Genomic DNA, 20,142 nt, shown 5'->3' on the forward strand with positions numbered 1-20,142 from the left:
GACAGTGAGGCGTACTCTCCATGTAATTATTTAACGGCAGCCGACACTTGGAAATGTTTAAGGTTAATAGACTCATTCATCCACAGTCGAGATTCATTTGTAATAAGCACATCCGTTTCGTTCCGGCTCCTCCCACCCCCACGCCCCACCCTACAACTGACGACTAGACAATAATTTCTCTCAATAAACGTTTCTAATTAGAAAAAATATGACGAGATTTATTGTTATGAAGTTCTTATTTTGGCTGCGAGAAACAAATTGAAATTTAGTGGCAAGTAGGTGGGTCATTGGGATATGTTGGTCTGTTACGAGGGTAGTTGAAGTTATGAGATGATTAAATATATCTTCAGATTATAGTTCAGTTGATAGATATCTACAAAATGATATTAATATCATTTTCCTTTATGTCACAGTATTCCAATAATGTGAATACTATAATAATTCTTGAGAGAATATTGATTCAGTTCATCACTTAGAATGTTGAATATCTTTAAACATTTTTCAAAAGTTACAAGAAGAATGATAAAGTAGTGCAGTATAGTAGCTAGTTATATACTGTGTGTATTGGGAATGCATCATAATACGATATATTTTTATTATCTACGAGAATGAAAGCCATAGTCTTGATTAATCAGAGTATGACTTATCCTTATTCTCAACAGATGGAGAATATATATTATTTCTTTCTAGAATTCCTATGTTGAAAAGTGGGAATGAATACTTGAAAATATCATAGGCCATTCCACAAAATGGTTACATGTTCAATTTGACATATTCCCGTACTTGTACTCGAAACATTTATCAATCCTTCGAGAGAAGTTCTTTAAGAGAGATCTTTCCTGATGTTCTACATAGCAGTAATACTTAATGTCACTCTCTATATCATGCACTTGAGTTCATATGTTATATTGGGTTGAGGATTTTCCACTAGAAATTTTCACATTAATTTTCACCTGCAGATGAGGATCTTTCACTAACTTATCTTCCACCTCATATATTCCATTGCAATAACAGAGTCAAGAAGCCTGAGCTTTCTGTTGCACAGCCATATTTATGATCATTATGATCGCATAAATATTTGACCAACTTTTATCAACGATTTTTCGAACAAAAATCGATGTGTGTGTAGCTAGCCTGACAGTGGGCCTCCTAACGTTGGCCGAGTTTACTTCATCAAGAAAACTTGAATGAACTTTCCAGTGGAATGACTGAGATGACATCAGCGACATCTGTCGAGATGCTGCAGAACTAACACGCAACCCTTATCCACATGACGTCACTTCGCATCCCTCTGCTAGATAGCAGCTCTGTCACATTGTAGGGGGAAATTCAATGAGTCTGAGATTGATTTATCTTTAGGAAATTTTTGCTCAGCACTTGATCATTTTCTCAAGAGCAGGAATGGAGTCACGTATGATGAAAAAGAGCTCAATGAGCTACTGAAGTTTTCGTACAGGCATGTAACACATGAATTTTAAGAGCAGTCTTCACGTATTTCATTGAGCATCAACAAATAAATAAGTCATTCTATTATTTTATATTCTATCGAGTGTTTTCAGGATTATTTATTCATTCATTCGTATTATTATTGTTATTCATGGCGCTTAGTTGTGCATATGTGAGTTCAAAAACTGTATGAGTATGTCTATCTCAAAAATGTGTGATATGTGTATGTCTTCTCAAAAACTGAAAAATTGACTATAATCACCCCTGCCTAAAAACCCTCCTTCTTTCACTTTTCTGTCACATCTTTACCCTTGCTGTTATACCTTACCTGACTATTACATGGGTTACCATAGTTGGCAAGCTTTTTCCCTCCAATTTTCCAGCACACTAATTCATTTTCAAACTATTCGTCTTGTTTTTATTTTGTTATATTCATTGTAACTGTTATCGTGATTGTTTCATTATATTTTTTACATTGTATTCTTTGTGAGCTCTGAATAAAAATTGGTTAATTGATTATGAATTGAAAGCAAAGGAGTGATATTTTTAATGTCAATTCTCATATTGATATAATATATCATTTCATACATGTAATCGAAAAACTTCATTGAATCCACCTATACTGATCCGACCTTTTTCAAATCTATACTCTGAATAAAACAAATTAACGTAAATATCAAAATTATTAAGTTGGTTCAACTGTTTGACATTTTGATAGTGAGCTTGCTAAAAATGACAGATAAATCTGGAGATTATAGAAAATTAGTCTTTTTAACGAATCTCATAATATACAAATCCTAGTATTAAATTAAAATCATCAGTCTGAAATAATAATAATCCTAGTATTGGCCGACGGTGCCATTGATTTGGTTCCATGTATAGCAATTTATTCACTTATCTTCAGTGCGAAGAATGTAAGGATACTTCACATCAGTAGTGAAGATAATCCTCCTATTTTTGTGCGTAAAAAACACCTACCCATATGGGATCACCAACCTTTGTTCTGCTTCAAACCGCATGTAAATTGACTCAATTAAACAGTCAGTCATTATTTTCTCAAAGTCAGTAATATGAAAGGGCAGTAATCTCTAGAGCAGTAATATAAGGACAGTATCTCAATAATCTAGTATATTATTGGTGGAACGAATTGGTTGATCAACAATTTATTCATGGTTCAACTTATCGAGCTAATAATGCACTGTATTAGATCAGTATGTGATGTGTGGGAGTAGAAAATCGATAGTATCTAGAAGATTATGGACACTCAACAATTCGCTTCGAGCAACAATTCATGCCGCAAATAATCACTTTTTGACAGGACGTGGTTCTGGCGGAAGCTGAGTGAAGGTCTGCTTTACCAAGGAAGACTCAAGGAAGGAATACTCAAGACTAAACGTGAGTTTCTGGTCGTGTCTAAATTTGCACGCATCTTTCCACCATATATTCACGCCCATCAAACGCCTTATAAATAGACGGCTCGTAAATATGGGTGGCCTGCTGGCTTTCATTCCAATGCCCATTATAGGCCGCCAACAATATTCTACGTTTTTTCTCCTCTTCCACTCTCCTTCTCCATCGTTTTTCTCCTCTTCCCACTCCTCACCACCACCCGTTTCTTAAATGAACTTAACAACAGACGCGAGTTCCGTAACATCGTTCAAATTTTAAAAGCAAACTTGTTCGAAGGCAATAGAATTTCACGGAGCGTCAATTTTCGAATTACTTTATCAACAGCTGAAAGTCTGCGGCACACGTTTTGCAAATAAACTGAGCTATAAATTTTCGGGGACCATCATTGGATGGTTTGAGAAACAATATTTCAAACTTTCGATTCATCAGTTGATAAACTCTATAGATCTAGAGCTGAAGAAATAGTTTTGAACTGATGAGCCTGTTGTTCCCTCCTCAATCATGTTCATGGATATTTGTGTATGATTCTATGTATAAATAAGATCTTTGGAGCAAATTAGTATAGAGATTATAAACTTACTATATTTTCTATTCAATTCAATACAAACACACAATAAATGTCAAATACAGAAACAATACAATCAAAATACAAATTTCAATAGAAAATACAAAAAAGAACAGGTGGGCTGAATAAAATGAAATGAGGAGAAATATCTAGCCAACTATGGCTTCTCATGCAATACGCTGATAGAGGGTATAAAAGTAAGGAATGAAGGGTGAAGAGGAGTGAAAAAGGAAAAATAGGAAGAAAAAAAGACAAGCGAAATTTGTAAGCGAGTTCACTTATATAAGAAATATAGATAGATTGATAGATAAAGAATTTATTGATACTCATAACAAAAAGCACAATTATAAGAAACTAGCCGTCAGGCTCTCTTCGCTCGCCATATCCGTCTAGCCAGGGGGCTCCGCCCCCTGGACCCCCGACTGGATCGTCCAAGAATGAGATCAGAAGGCTCGCTTCGCTCGCCTGCATTTTTCATTTGGGCATTTTTATCATAATGTTAGGACAATCCAGTCGGGGGTCCAGACTAAACGGCTGGCTAAACGGATATGGCGAGCGAAGCGAGCCTCACTGCTAGTAATATAACATTCCCAGGATTGAAGAAGCAGTGCCCAATCAATTTCTCCGCGATAAATGCATTTAAATCTTCAACTTGGTGCCAACCTAACAAAGTCAACTCAACTTAATGCCAACCTTACAAAATTATTAATTTAGTTGCCAGTTAACAACTGTTTCGAAGAGGTACTCTATCTAGATTATAGTTCTATAGTAACATATGATATATTATGATATGGAAATTTCAATTATAATTAAGAGATTGGGAGAAGAAGAATATACATGCTAAAAGACGAACTTTAAACCCTTAAAAACAACCCTTAGAGTTGAAATATTGCCAAAAGATTTCTTAGTGCGCCTCTAAAGGGCCAACTTAACATACCTACCAAATTTGAACGTTTTTGGTCCGGTAGATTTTTAGTTATGCGAGTGAGTGAGTCAGTCAGTCAGTGAGTGAGTGAGTGCCATTTCGCTTTTATATATATAGATATAGCTGAAGGAATGTCATTGCAGTCAATATTATGAGCGAAAATCTTGAACCTCATATATCGATATTGAAGAAAAAGTGAGATTACATTAGAAAGTGTATTACCATGTATTATTTGAAGATGGCGATAGAGTCTCGTTCAATTTCAATGAATAATGAATAAATTAATGACAAAATGAATGAACAAAAGAATAATATTCACCTATGATGAGCCTGCTGCTGCTGAGCCCGATAGTACTGTTGATGATGAATGGAGGCGGTGGTCTGCGGGGGCAGCAAATGTTGTTTGGCAGGTGACTGGTTGTTGTTGTTGCTGTTGACGATGCTGCTGTTGTTGTTGTTGTTGTTGGGGGCGGTTGGGTGCTTGTTGTGCGAAGGCGGGACGCGCGGAGGCGGCACTGGTATGGGGGTTGCGCGACGTCTTTCCCTTACCGCCCCATCGGGGGCGGACTGTTGGTAATGGCGGTAGCTCATCTTGGGAAGCGGACGTTCACTCTGGAAAAGAGAAAAACTTTAATTCAATCACAATTATCTACAAGAGACAGTCCCAATTATAAATTAAAGTCCAAAAAAATTTAATTTAGTCCCAATTATCCACAAGAGACAGTTCAGTACAGAACTGTCAACAGTTCATAATTGTCAGAATATAACTATAACCATAAAGAAAAGATAGCAGAATTATTTATTTTCTCTATGATATAACCTTGTCAACCATAAAACAGTTTAATCTTGTTATAAAGTAGCTGGATACACGTTAAGGTGAAATAAAAGTGATATTGTCAGTTTTACATAATTTCTTTAAGCCAAACATGAATTTCAATGAACTTGAGAAGAAAAATTCGAAGAATTGAAGAAAAATAAAGCGATACAGTATATTGAAGCAACATAATATCAATTACACTAAACATTAATATATTGCGAAAAAATCTGTGAATGAGGAGAATTTGGAAAATGAAGAAAATATATTTGATTCTCACTACAAATGAAGCGAATCCTATGCTACACCCTGCAGACAGAGTTCATATGGGTTCAACCTAATCGTTTAAAATCGTTAGGCAAGAAGTATGTTCAAACTCGACAGAGGGGGAGTTGAATCCCGGAGGATTGGAGATAAAGCCGTGATTGTGACGGGGAAGGCCATCAATGGAGGATATAAAGCATCAGTTTATTCGCTTTGAGGGGTGAGCTACGTCATCAGCTGATGGCCTGTGTCGATCATGCCATTTAAATGCCGCACTGACGTCACTGATGCACTCACTATCACTGTCAGTGATGGGTCATAGTCGAAGCCACTTGAATGTGACAGTCACGGCCCCCGTTGTGAAAGGCAGTTAGTTTCATCCCCTAAATGCCGGATGATGGACAGGAGATATGTGGACGATGATCAAATCAAAGCCGACTGGAATGGTGTGTTGATATCGATCTTACATAAACATATACAAATGGAAGGGTCTGGTTTGAAACTATTGTTTTCAACTAGGTACTCTACCAAGAACTACATTTTGTTTGGTTAAGAAGAGATGACAGATGACATCTCTATAATGTACATCGTTTGGAGTGATAAGTTTCGGAATACGATGTGTTACATCAAAAGATGAAATTGATAGAATCAAAATATTCATTTATTTGTACATAGAAAGATACACAAAGTTGAGTAAGAAAGGATCAACAGGTTCACCTCAAACGGTACCTTTTCCAAATTTGATTAAGGCCCGATTTTACCAAAACGAAAACTTGGTTTGAACGACAGCTGATTCTTACCCAACAGAAATCCTATTACAGAACCAATATGAAATCACCTGATCGCAACCTAACCAGCCGCCGTTCAAACCAAGTTCTAGTTTTTAGAGAAATCAGACCTGGGAATTATGTTTCATTAACAAACTAATAAAATGGATAATATCGGGGCACCGAGCTTCGCTCGTTATTTATTTATTAATTGACTTTTGATAAACCGAACACAATTCTTTAAAATGATTGGGGAGGTACTAACAGGCACAGCCCAAAACTGTTTCTTTCCCAAATTTTGGTTTATACACTATAAATAGTCCAGAAAGTAGGTTATGCTCCATACAATATTGAATTCAGGTTCAATTTTCTGTTCAAACATTTGAAAACAAAAAAATTATAATTTAGATTATATTCAAACCAAATTGAATGACAAAATAACACTCACTAATCACTGTAAATTGTCAAATAATGATCAACTTTGAAAATTATGATATACTCTAGTCTAGGAGGATTATCATGCCATGTCAACAAATCAGATTATTTTGATCAAATCGATTAAATTGTCTAGCTAGATAAAATTTCTCGCTGATTGATTATGATTACACAGCTGGAAATAAGTCTCTATCCCACACAGGCACACGCATCTTCTGTTATCGAGAGACGACGAAATTATCATCTGTTTTCCAAGGATGAATTATCCTTTTAATGTCGTTCAGCGAGTTTTCCAAAGAATGAGACCTAGTGCAATCGAATCTTTATATAATAAACCTACTATGTTCCAAATTTTGTGAAAATCGTTAGAGCCGTTTTCGAGATCCGTAAAGCATTCATAACCAGATTTATAAAAATAGCCAGATATAAAAATAACCAGATATATATAAATACAGAAATTGCTCGCTCAATATAATGGGATAATGGATTAACGGATACATTGATAATGTGATTAGGTAAGATTTTTAGCTGAGGCTTAGGTAAGATTTTTAGCTAGATTCCCACATACAGTATCAGTGGTAGTGGCCGGCACAGAGAAAATATAATTACTACAAGTTCTGATTGACTACTCCCACTCATCACGGTTGAGCGAGTATGATTAGTATCATTAGAACTTATGGGAATAATATTCTCACTGTACAGGTTACTTTCACTGCACAGATAGGTGGGAAGCCAGCTAGAATCGCATACAACAGAGGCAGTAAACAGTGAAAATATAATTACCATACATTCGAATGGGATTATTCATATTCGCAGAATGGGGAAGGCCCAATAAGAACTCATGAGAATTTTATTTTTTATGTTAACTGTGACTGTTGTGTGCGAATCTAGCTTTATGCTGTAATCAACTACTCAAGTAATCACTATTTAATAGTAGAAAGCAAAATTTTCTTATAGTAACAGATTCCTAATAATCTGTGCTTATTTCAAGAAAGGAATAGCCCCAAAAGTGGCCTTTCTTGGGAAGCAATAAATGCTTTTCATCCCTACCACTATTTTTACCAAGGAAACTGAAATCAAAGAGTGCGGGTATTGATGTTTCCCACAAAAATCATCTTCTGTATGAGTATCACTATATAATAATTTCTAACGGTTTTGAATAATATACAATGTCACCAACTTTAAAATATCTCCACAACCACAAGTTTCGAGTAGCTGAGTTCGTAATTTGATATCTTTATGAAGATATCGGGAAGGAGGAAAAATGATCCAGGAAAGAGGCATGAGAATGAAATCTTCGATTCGGAAGACAAACACGATATTTGTGTTGGATGCATTCTGTGGTTTCGTGAGACCCAGAGGAACATCTTATTAGTGAAACACGATACTCTAATTCAAATGTTACTTTACAACATGCAATTATCACGGACAACATGATTTGATCGCATGATACACTTATTTTGCTACTTTTTTCTCATTCCAATATGAGAGAAATAGTAGATTCATATGCTTCTTCTCTATTTCCACACTCAATTAAACCATTCGAGATTGGCAAATATATTTTATTTCTCTCAATAGCTGCTATCTGAAACTATTTTCTAAAGATGTGGTCATTCGTAAGAACTTGTAAGAGATGTGTGACGGCATTGAATTCATAAATATGATTTCAAGGGTAATCTATTATTATTCATTTTTTCTACTTTCGAAACTAGATTAATGAGAATGTATTACTCAATCTGCCGACACTTCAAGATACCATCATTATTATTTTGGTTCACATCTTCATTTTACTTTCAACAATATTATGTTCGTAATAGCCTTATAAGTTAAGGCATAGAGAAAAGATTATATCCATGGCATGGGTTATTCATGTCAAAATATCCAAATTTCAAGCCGATTACTGTCGACTACTGTCTATTATTACTGTTTTGGCCGGGTGAGAGTGTGAGAACGGCAAAGTATGAGACTACCAGCATCACATAACATCACGAAAAAGCACTGTTAGGACTATCTGCTTGAGTTGATAATGACATTTGCAACATAAACGCCAAGACCATGGAATATTTTCTATGGTTTACAGTTGCTCAATCATGAATTGCCTTTTAGCCCAGCATAATATAGTCTACGAGTAAATGAACCCAGTCAGTTCATGGTGGAAAAAAGTTGATGAAGATAAATTGAGTCAGCTCATTGTAATTTGAATATTATATTATCATCTGTACACCTGTGAAATGCGGTTAGGTCAGGTTAGGTTGTGACGGTGGACGGACGCACAGTAATTTAGTTAGCCCTCCAAACGTTTCTATTCTATTTCCTTCTTTTTTCTCACTTTCTTTCTCGCCCTTCGTCGAGCAATTCACTCTCATTTCCCCCCTCGGACACGTCCGCGTTGACTGGCCCTTTTTCAATGATCGATAAGGTCATAAATCAAGGCAGCCCTTGGCATTCACAATTACCAATTCAAAAGCTAACCTACTAGACGGAGGCATTCTACCATGCAGAGCAGGCAAGGAGAGGGGTCCAAGAAAGAAGGAAGAAAGAAAGTGTAAGAAACCAATGATGGACTGAAAGAGAAAAAACGAAGGAGATGGTACAAGAGGGACCAAGGAAGAAGAGACCGTGAAGGAAGAGTGACTGACAGAGAGAAAAATGAAGGAGATGGTACAAGAGGGTCCAAGGAAGAAAGAGACCGTGAAGAAAGAGAGACTGACAGAGAAAAATCAAGGGCATGTCCAAGACGGTCCAAGGAAGACTAGACCAAATAGAAGAGGAATATACTGACAGGAAGAAAAATCAAGGGGGTGGTTGAAGAGGACAGCAGTTGAAAGATTGCTGGATGATTGGAAATGTTGAGGGAATGCAAGTTGATAGTGTTGATGATGACTCAGTCGCTGACTTTGGAAGTGTGCGTGCGTGTAGCTTATATTGATACACTCCATGGTTGTGTTAGTAGATTCACAAGTGCATTTATACCCGAATGCCTCAACACTATGAGATCGGCGGTGTCACAAGACCCCACAAACTCACTTCGATGCTGGAAGTACATTCTTTCAACCGACTCACTCGACTTTCCTTCCCATCATTCACAAACACCCTTTCCCTCTCATTCGTATAAGGATGCCTTCACATCCCTCCCATTTTAACCCTTTTTTATAGGCTATAAAGGATGAATGGATCCTCAACAGGCTTACATTCTGTACATTTGTAATTAATGGATAGAAATGACCTTGCCAGAAGTCACACCCAAAACAATTTCTAGTTTCTGTTGAACATGATGAACAATCAATGAAATGCATAACATCGCATGAATACTTTACAGTATGATACATTTTACAGTATTTACATATTGATATACTACGTGGCAGTGTTTGTAGTTCCACAAGTGCATTTTCAATACATAACATCGCATGAATACTTTACAGTATGCATTATTACTCTGCGATACCGAATTCAGTCTGGTTTAAGATGGTACCTCATATAGTTAATTGCCTGAGACTGTAATCAGCATAGAAATAGCCTTTGGTTGTATACAACAACGTATTCACTCCTCTACTTGTATCGTTTATGGAGAGAATTATGATAGTCTGTATGATTGGTAACATTCTTACTAGAGTTGTATCAAATTTTCAAAGAACTATTCTGAAGTTTTTTGGTACAAGCTGATAATCATTATCAGATAACTATAGGTTAGTCTTGAGAATAAAGACAACAGGTGAGTTGTACGATTCTTATAAGGGGCTTGTTGTAATGGAATGAAGCTTGAGATTAACTTATTACGATAAACATTCGTTTGTAAAAGTTTATAAATGTTTGACAGCGATACTGCAAACTAGAGTAATTGGCATTGTCTCTCTTGAAATTAATCAAGTATACCAACGTGGACTGAGTGCTCAAGAAGGGGCTCACAAGACACGAATTTGAATTTCCCCACTGAAAAATATCAACTAAAATTTCCATATTTATTCGATAAATCACATTCAGGAAACATGAAGGAGAAAGAAACTAATATAATAAATCGGAGTCCTCAATCAACATGGAAATTGCCAAAAATGTTGATCGAACTGTAATTATCATGTGATTGGATAGATTGTTGATTTCCTCCGACACATAATCTATGCATAGAATGTGAGTGATTCTTCGATATCCTATGCAATGAGGCAAGCACAAATCAACCATCATATTAATAGTTGGCTGAATAAAGTCATTTTAATGAGAAACAAGGCCCATCTTTTTCCGTAATAAAAAATAGGAAACTGAGCAATTTGATTTCATCCACTCTGAATCTAGGGGCAAATAGAGCAATAATCTCAACGAGATTATAATAAAAGTAGTATATATTACACATAAATTATTGAAGAAATAGATACATCAAGTTGTAAACGAGGACTAATGATTAGTTAGCTTGAAGCAAATGGATTGCAACCGGTTCAATTTAATAGTCCAGCTTGATTGCCACCTTCACTATCTTGAATTGAGATTCACTTTAAACTGTCAGAATTCCTCATCGATAACGTAAATGCTTCCCATTGACCCAATACTGATAATTTCATGTGGTTGGAATCTTGGAAACGCATAGAAAAAGTAATGTTAAATACACGTTTGCCATCAATCAAGTTCCCAAGCAGTAATTTGAATTTGAATTTGAGTAATGAGTGTCACTGCGGAGTTCACTTTCTGTTCATTTACCCTAGGCTAGAACGAAGAAGAACGAAGCCGCTAGCATTGCATTAAGAGTGATTACCTAACCATTTATAAGATTGTCTATCGATTTAGATTTGCAATTTATAAAATAATGAGATTTATTATTTTTGTCCAACTGGTAGGAAAGTATTGAAAATTCACATTTTTTCGTAAATAAAAGTCAAGAACTGAATAACTTCATTTGATATAATGTCATTTCATTTGGTATACTTTGATTCTCAGATTATATTAAAGCGAGTTATACCATAGATAAAGGAGCTATATTTCTTGTCTCTGGTTATACATTGGAATTGAATTGAATTGAATAATTGGCTTTATCAATGGCGGAGTTAAGACTCTAGGTCCTTTCTACCAAACAACCCTTTACACGTAGACCCTCTAGACGTAGAGATTGGAACATTGATTGAGAAAGGACTATTCCTAGTGCAAAAATTCTTGCTTAATTTAAATGTATAATTATTATACCACAGACCACAGTCCACAAACAAGAATAATATTAGGCAATAGACAAGAGAATATTAAAATAGTTGTCTGTGATTAAGTGATTATACGATAACGCACGTTACGAAAAGTTCAGATTTCCAAAATTTCTCAATGACAGCCAGTCCTAATATCTTGCCAACAAACAATATATATCAAGTAAGGATTTCAAGTCTATTAGTATCAAGTATTCACATAAATTTAGAAATTGATTAAAATTTAATCTAATACTTTATCGAGAACATACTAGTTCGCTATTACAAAACAATGGAGCGTACCACTACTATTTATGTAATATGTTTTAGTTACAATTTTAATGAATTGATCCCGTTCAAAATTTAGATCACATACTTAGATCGCAGATGAACAGCGAATAATCATGATGCTTTTGTAAAAAAAATAAAAATTCCTTTCACATCCATTTACTCTCTCAACATTTCTCATCAAGTAAAGTGAGACTATTATCTGGTTACTTTTACTTATCACGAAACACCCATCAACTCATTCACATTTCTAATCAAATAAAGTGATACTACTACCTGCTTATTTCAGCTCAACACGTTCGCGCGTTTCTGAAATTTCAAAGCCGCTTTCTGAACAATCAAAGGAGAAGGTAGCAGCCCGGAGACAAAAAGCAGGCGCAATCGTTGAATTTCTTTTTTCTCTCATTCGTTTTCATTTGGATGAAAGAGGAGCAAAAGAAAAACAAACACGTCAGTCTGACTTGACTGGGGATGGACGGGCGCTTGTTTTCCAAGTTAAAAAAGAACGTGTTGTGAGTAAACAAAACGGGAGAGAGAGATGGTGAGCATGGCGCGAAAGGGAACTGAGAAGGAGGGGAAGTAGTGTAGAGGATAGTCAACGGTTGGCTTTTAATTGATGGAAGGAACAGGTGGAGAAAGAGAGAGAAGAGTGGGGGTGAGTGAGAAAAGTGTGAGATGACTATGGGAAAGAGAGATATATATAATGTGAGACAGAATGAGAGAGAGAGAGTGAGAGAGAGAGTGAGTTTGACTGTGAGGGAGCCGATTGGAAAGAGCTTGAAGATTCGACGGTTCAGGTTCGGTAATGTATAGTGATGGTGCTATTAGAAAACACACATAGACCTCAAGACTAGGCACGCTGTAGCACAAAACTACAACTTATCATAGGTATACTGTACTGCACATTACTGAACATATATTTATGGTTCTTCCATGTAGCAGAGGTAAACATAGTAAAAGATGGGGCATCAGTTTGAACACGTGTGTTGTGCTGGTGTTGGCTGCTGGCTGCAACAACGGAAATAAAGAGACTCCTGAGAACTCGAACGAATCTCAGACCAAACGACCAGCAACAAATAATGCAGCAATGCATCGCGTCTGCTGTGCAGTCAACCTGTTTGGTGCTGGCACAAAGTAAAAGGATTTTCCTTCTCTGTGGTGCTAAAGTCTTTCAAGGGAATGCAGATCTTCAGATGATAGTGCGAATAGTTGAATTCTTGTTTAAACCTCGAACTGAATCATGGAACATGGAATAGATTTCACTGTATCAACTAAAATAATACAGGAAGACATAATTCCCATGAAGACCTTCAATTTCATCCATATGAATTGGCTGTTGTTCAAGAATTGACTGAACGCGATTTTGTTGCCCGTCAAAATGCATGTCATATGCTGATTGACAACCTGCCTGAAGACGCGGTCATTTTTTTCAGTGACGAGGCTCATTTCCAAATGCATTACCTCAATGCGATTTTTTATGAGGTTATTTGAAATCCCTGGTTTATGTCTGTCGACCACGAACCATAGCACACCTCAAGAACAAAATTTCGCGACGCTATTGCCAACATACCGATTGATACCTACTACAAAAAGAGTAAATACAATACAAATCTTAAAAATCGACTTCATCATTGTATGCGCAATGGGGGTCGCTTTTGATCTGATGTAATTTCCAAGACTGTATTAAAAAAATTGAGATATTGTATTTTATTATAAAAAAAATATTGAAACAATAACTAAAGTACTTTTGTTTTTATTGACCTTCCAAATAAGTAAGTTTCTCTGGTGCATCTTGTAGATTCTCCACTGAAATAATACATTCCAAATTATTTATTCGACTGTAGCATATTATGATATATAAATATACAGTGATTGATGAAATGTTAAAAGAGGCAAAAGAGTAAAGAGATGTTGCTTGGAAAAATAGTCAACCATCAGAATGATGTGAAGAATGAATGGCCGAAATTTACATTGCTTAAATCTGACTTTCCAATATCAAAAAAAGGCATCAGGAATAGAAAAACTGAAAAATCTATCTACAGAGAATGCAGCAAAAATGGAGAGTTCCACATTAGAGACGTGAAGTTGGAATAATAATGATTGGAAACAATTATTAGAGATTTAAATTTAAAATAATTTTATGAGCAAAGGGAACATTTTGGGTGAGATTAATGGTTGTGAAATATGATACTTGAATCAAATAATAATGTGGGTCTCTCGAAAATTTGAATAGATAAAATCCAATTCAATTTAACTTCCCACGAAAAAATACAACTATATTTTTATAATATCATTATTCAAAACTATACATTAATAAATTGTATGAAAGATGTAATTATTAGAGTATATTATATAATTGTTATCATGGCAAATGTATTGTCTTTTCTAATGAGACGAATCTAAAATATAATATCAAATATGATACAATGTTCTTAAAATACACTAATATCGATTTCGATTGGTAAACAAAGAAGTAAAGACTGTTTCTGTTGATCTAGATTTTGAAGCTTCGTAAATCACATTAGAATATTCAGTATTGAGCAAGCGATGAGATTGGTGGATCGTATGAATGACCTTTAGAGGTGAATGTCTGCCATTGGCTACTTCCACTCCCATAAGCCACTCCCACAATGAATGATTCATACAAACGTCACAGCGATGGTGGTTCATAGACCAAATATAGTCATAATTATCAAGTTTTAATGAATCGCTCTTTATGGGAGTAGTTTGTCTGGATCAGTGACAGATTACCTTGCTAGGTAATTCAACACAATTTAATCCATCCATCAATCATAGGCAAATTCATTCAGCAACTCTTTACTTTGGTTCTAGTTTACCAGAGATTGATAATGGTGAGACAAAGGGAACTGATACCTCGACATTCTACTGAATTTGTGGCTAAAACGGCTCTGAATAGTTTTATTCAGAGGTATCTTTTAGATATGGCTTCAAACTGCTGAAAATTATGAAATGCTGAATAATACTAATTATTGTGAAAAATCTAGAAGGAAAATAGTAATACAGGTTTCGTGATGCATTCAATTAATATTTATCTAAGGGAGTCATATTCAAATTTCCGTGTTCCAAATTATCACAGTTTTCTTGAAATTTAAGCCACAAAACTAAAAATCTGAAACACATATTTATGCTACAATTAGAGAAATATATAAACACATCCAGTCCTATCCTCTTTTATTATACAGATGGATGGATGACTACAGTACTATCGAGATATAAACTTCTCTACTACACAAAAAGTATTGTCTTCTCCGTTCTCCGATACTCTTCTCATTTTTATTTTGCACTCAAGATTCCGTATATATGACTTATTTCCTCCATCTAATGGTCGACTTTTCATCTGAGCATATCAAGTAGTTATCGAAATGTGTCTCTCCATTGGTAGCTGATGTATTGCTGGCCATCTACCCGGCGGTTCTGTCAATGACCTAGCATGAAACGCACCAACCTATTAGTATTGCGTGTCCGCCGAAAATACGCCCGACCAGTGTGTGAATCACAATTTCACAATCGAACTATAGTCTGGAGTCCTCTAAAAACAACACAGCATCACGAAATTCCTAAAAGCTCCACTTTGGTCCATTTGCAAACACAATATTACTCTTCCACTACAATTTCAATTACAATTACAGTGAGGAGAATTTATACTACATTATACCAGAGAAAACTTCTATAATTATCAATTATTAATTGTATTCTGTGATTATACTATTAAAAGTACAATAATACTGTATAATACTGTATAATACAAATTATGATGTTAGTGCATCCACCTGTATATGATGAAGCTTCATGCTGATACATTAATATTTTTTGAATTACATGGCTTAATAATATTGTCGGTAGTGGACAAAACTTACAGAGCTTCAACTGTCAATGGAATTTAAAAGAGCAGTAAAAATATCCTTCTATTACTCATTTTATAAGCTGAATCAGTGAATCTTGGTTTTGAAGTCTGGCTATCGTGAAACAGCAGTGAGAATTGTATTCTTCGATTGCTGAGAACAGAACTACACAACAGGATACAGGTACCACCCACAAAACTCCCAAATTGTCATCTCTAAAAGCCCCTTGATACGCGGTCCTGAATTCAAACAGGTAAAAGGCTTTCAAGTCTCCACTGTTGAATGTTCCCACAAAAAGCAAACAAAAGATTTGTGGTTGCTAAAAGCGGGTCAGATTGTAGACCCCCTACAACGAACAAGGAATGTTTACTGTCAACAAACTGCAACAGATTTTTTCTACAAGTAAATGGGATACCTGCAGAGCTGAAATCGTTTCGAGCTCTGTAGGTAGCTTTTCCTAGAGTTTATATCCGATGCTTTCAAGAATTTTCAAATGGTATTCACAAAATGATAAATAAAAGTGATGGATAAATATATATATTTTTTTTTTGGATTTACCAAGAGCTTCATCAAATTGTCTACTTTTTATGCTACTTTGCCGTTGACAGTTCTAGTACTGTATTTGACGGTTATCTAGTATTCGACAGTAGCTAGTTATGTTTTCTTGATGGGTAATTCCGTCAATAAAAAAGTCGTTCTGGTCATTTTAGATGGACTCAATCATATATATGATGTGTTCTAATGTGTTTATAACAAGGAAGGCTGAGCCCAAAATTATAACGCCAACTCTTGATCGGTCCCTGAGTAACAATAATGTAGTAGAAGGATCATGAAACAGAACCATGGAAAAGCAGTATTGTGACCTACTGATGTCAATTAGGCTATCTTAGGGCTAAGCCTCACGAAGCGTATTTTCAGGCGTTTTTGCATTGGCGGCGGACGAGTCGGCATGGACAGAAAGCTCTCCGAATACTGATTATCAGCTGATTCTCGAACGCCAAGCTAATCAGCAGATAATCAGCCAAATGGAGAGCTTTCTATCCTGCCGACTCGTCCGCCGCTAGTGCGAAAACACGTCGGAAAACGCTTCATGAGGATTAGCCCTTATTGTATGAGAGAAGATAATTCCGATACTTCAAAATCATACCAAAAAAGTCATTTCTCCTTTTAAATAGAATAGTTTCATACAGTCATACTTGAATAATGGGATGAAATTCTGAATGTTGCAAAGTTACACTATTCTCTATAAAAATACAATTGTGTAATGGTATGCAAATTGTGAACAATGTTGCAAAATTACACTATTCTCTCTGAAAAAAAATGTGACAACTTTTGTCACGTGGTACTTTAGTACCATCAAATATTTTGAAATGAACCAATGAATTTTAATAGAATTATAAAATGGAAAGGAGGTTAGACCTAGTCAAAGGATCAATCAACTTAAATCGAATATTATTAGCGATTAAGAGTAATAGTATTATCAAAAACGATAAGAAAACATGTATAATTGTGATTCTACAACTATGAGAATCCATTGGCAAGATTAAAAATTATAAAGCGGCTTACTTATTATTGGCGGATTATAAAAAATAAAAGTTTGCATGTACGTTGAGGTTAGAATTATTTGTTTACATTTTTGAAAAAAATCAGTCGATCTTGAATAAATCGATAATTATTGGAATCAATACTGAGCGAATCAGCTGATCATTCGATCAACCAGTATAATAGGTTGAATTATATAAAATTTACTCACAAAGGATATATTATATATACTAAGGAAGGTTGATGTGTAGAAATACGGACAACTATTATTTCTGTATAAATATTTATTATAATCTAAAAAGCACGAAAATTCAGAGTATACAAAACTCATATAAAAAAAACTAAATGTATTATCTATTAAAATCGTATGTTACGATTTATTTATGAAATTAATTTAAGATAAACACTACATGTATTTATTTATATAAAAACTTTTAGTTAAATTTTTTTTCTATTATAAAGTTGAAGAAGCCCTGATTCTGAGGCGACCAATTGTATTGAGTTTATTAAATTGAAGGCCAATCAGAGAGAAGCTTACAAAATTGTTCAAGGAAGAGATAAATTTTTCTGAAAACCTCTTTCTTCTGGCTTAAGATCTTGACCTGAGAGGATGCACATAGAGTTTAGGGTTCTTTCTTCCTTTAAATTTTAAAAATTATCAAGCCAACCCTTTTTTTTAAATGTGAAATATTTGTATTAAATGTTAAATTATCTGTGAACTTAGTGTTGTTAAAGAGTTCGTAATTTGTAATCAATTCCCATGAGTATATCTTTAATTCGGAAAGAAATCTATAAGAATCTGGACCACGCGCTAGCCCAGCAGAGACGAAAGGACCTGCCTAATTAATTATTGGAAATAATTAATTCAATCCACGAGACCGTCAAGAACTTCATAAATGTGAGTGATAAGTCAAACGAGCTCGTTTTAGGTTTCTACGTATAGTGGGGAAATTAATTAAAAGCGCTATTCAAATCAACTTAAATTAAAGAAAAAGTCACAACGTGTTGAGTGATATCACATAGTTCATAAGAACATTTTATAAATTTATTTGATATATGTAGGAAGCTTACTTCCATGCACGGCCCGAACTCATATAAATCCCTGAGATCTCATGTTTGATATTAATTTGTTAATTATTATTTTTGCTAATTGAGCAAAGTATATCATATCGAATCTATAGACCAAACAGGTTTTTATTTGTAGAATTTTGAATTGACTGGAAGTCTAAGCATCAGTATTGAATATGTGTTTATGAATTTGAAACTCACTATTGTGAAAGCTATTAAATCTGTGATAATTATTCAGATTTTAGAAAGAATTTATTAAGAAAAATTATAGATATAAGAAAATTTTATATATTGAAAATTACAGATATCAATATTTTATATACACTGTTTTATGGGAATATATTTTGTGTTTTTATGTCAGCATACAAAATCATAGAATTTTTTATTATATCCTAACTCATCTCGTGATATACAGTTTGAGCTGTTTTAGTACCAATAAATATTCAGCAGCACATAAAATTATTGAATCAAGTAATATTGATCTTATTCAGGGCACTCAGTATTTATCATCCTTTGATGACAATCATTTTAGTCTGCCAGAACAAGTATATTGAAAATTATATTAATAAGGTTCCAGTTATATCATATAAGGATCCAGAGAGCTTCAAGAACTGGCGCTGTAAGTTCTAAGGAATTTCGGAAGGATAAATTGGTGAATACCTGTATTCATGACGAGCGTTTTAAGAATCAACTAGAAACAACTATAGTTGGTCCTTATCATTCTCTAGTGGTACATGGTTACTGTTAATCAGTCATCAAATATTCTTTTAATTTCCTCACTGGTATTCTTCAAGAACTTCATAGAAGCAGCGGTAAGAATTATTAATCACCGGTCACTGAACCTTATGGTGATTAATTGTATTTTGGAAAATTCATGTATCTACCACTGAGCTAGAGCTGAGGTTTGAACCCAGTAATTTTGCGAGCCGGACGGCCTTAATTTTTTGTGAATTTATTCGCAAAAGAGGGAATTTAGCAACTGCTCTTATAAATATCAAGAACATCGTATCATCTGTAAAGGATTGGAAATTTACCACTTTACACAATTATAGCTTCATAACGTGGGGCTCTATCATAAGAGATAACCCTCCAAGGAGCACAACTTTACACTTTGTAATATTATTCAGAAAATAAAATTTTGGTCAAATTAACTGCAATCTAGAATACATTCCATCCAGCTTTTCAATAGAACGAATTATCCAACATTCAGCAAATGTTCAATTGGTAAAGCCGGTAGCATCACTGCCATAATTTTGATAGGTGATGGGACTGTTCACAAGCTGCTTAACAGTTTTCATTCTGATAACAGAGGAAACTAGAGTTCCTTGATTCAAGATGGTTTATGGTTCAAAAAAAGGAAGATGAAATAATAACGTATGATGATAGGATAGTTTTCAGCATGAAAAAGTGAAGACAACCACTATCTCTTTTTATGCCTTAAGGCTTGAGCAATTCCAGTATTCTAAAATTAGTTTCTCAAAGACTTCTAACATATAAACGCTGGTGTAAGGAATATTATTTCCCACCTGATAAACTTCCAGTCAAAGACAGTAGTAGCATAGAATAAAACAATCTTTTACAAAACGTATAAGTTTTATC

At 34.9% G+C, this 20,142-nt stretch overlaps 1 protein-coding gene across 5 annotated transcripts in view; it reads right to left on the reverse strand.

The window, feature by feature from the left end:
• LOC111056267 (kinesin-like protein CG14535) overlaps positions 1–20,142 on the reverse strand; it is a 172,420-nt gene that overhangs the window by 132,939 nt on the left and 19,339 nt on the right. For all 5 annotated transcript variants that reach the window (XM_039427801.1, XM_039427805.1, XM_039427804.1 and 2 more), the window contains one exon: positions 4,666–4,958. In XM_039427801.1, the coding sequence (XP_039283735.1) occupies positions 4,666–4,937 (272 nt within the window). In that variant the 5' untranslated portion in view covers positions 4,938–4,958. The remainder of the gene's footprint in view (positions 1–4,665; positions 4,959–20,142) is intronic.

The sequence above is a fragment of the Nilaparvata lugens genome, chromosome 5 (genome assembly GCF_014356525.2).
Source record: "Nilaparvata lugens isolate BPH chromosome 5, ASM1435652v1, whole genome shotgun sequence".
NCBI classification, from domain to species: Eukaryota; Metazoa; Arthropoda; class Insecta; order Hemiptera; family Delphacidae; genus Nilaparvata; species Nilaparvata lugens.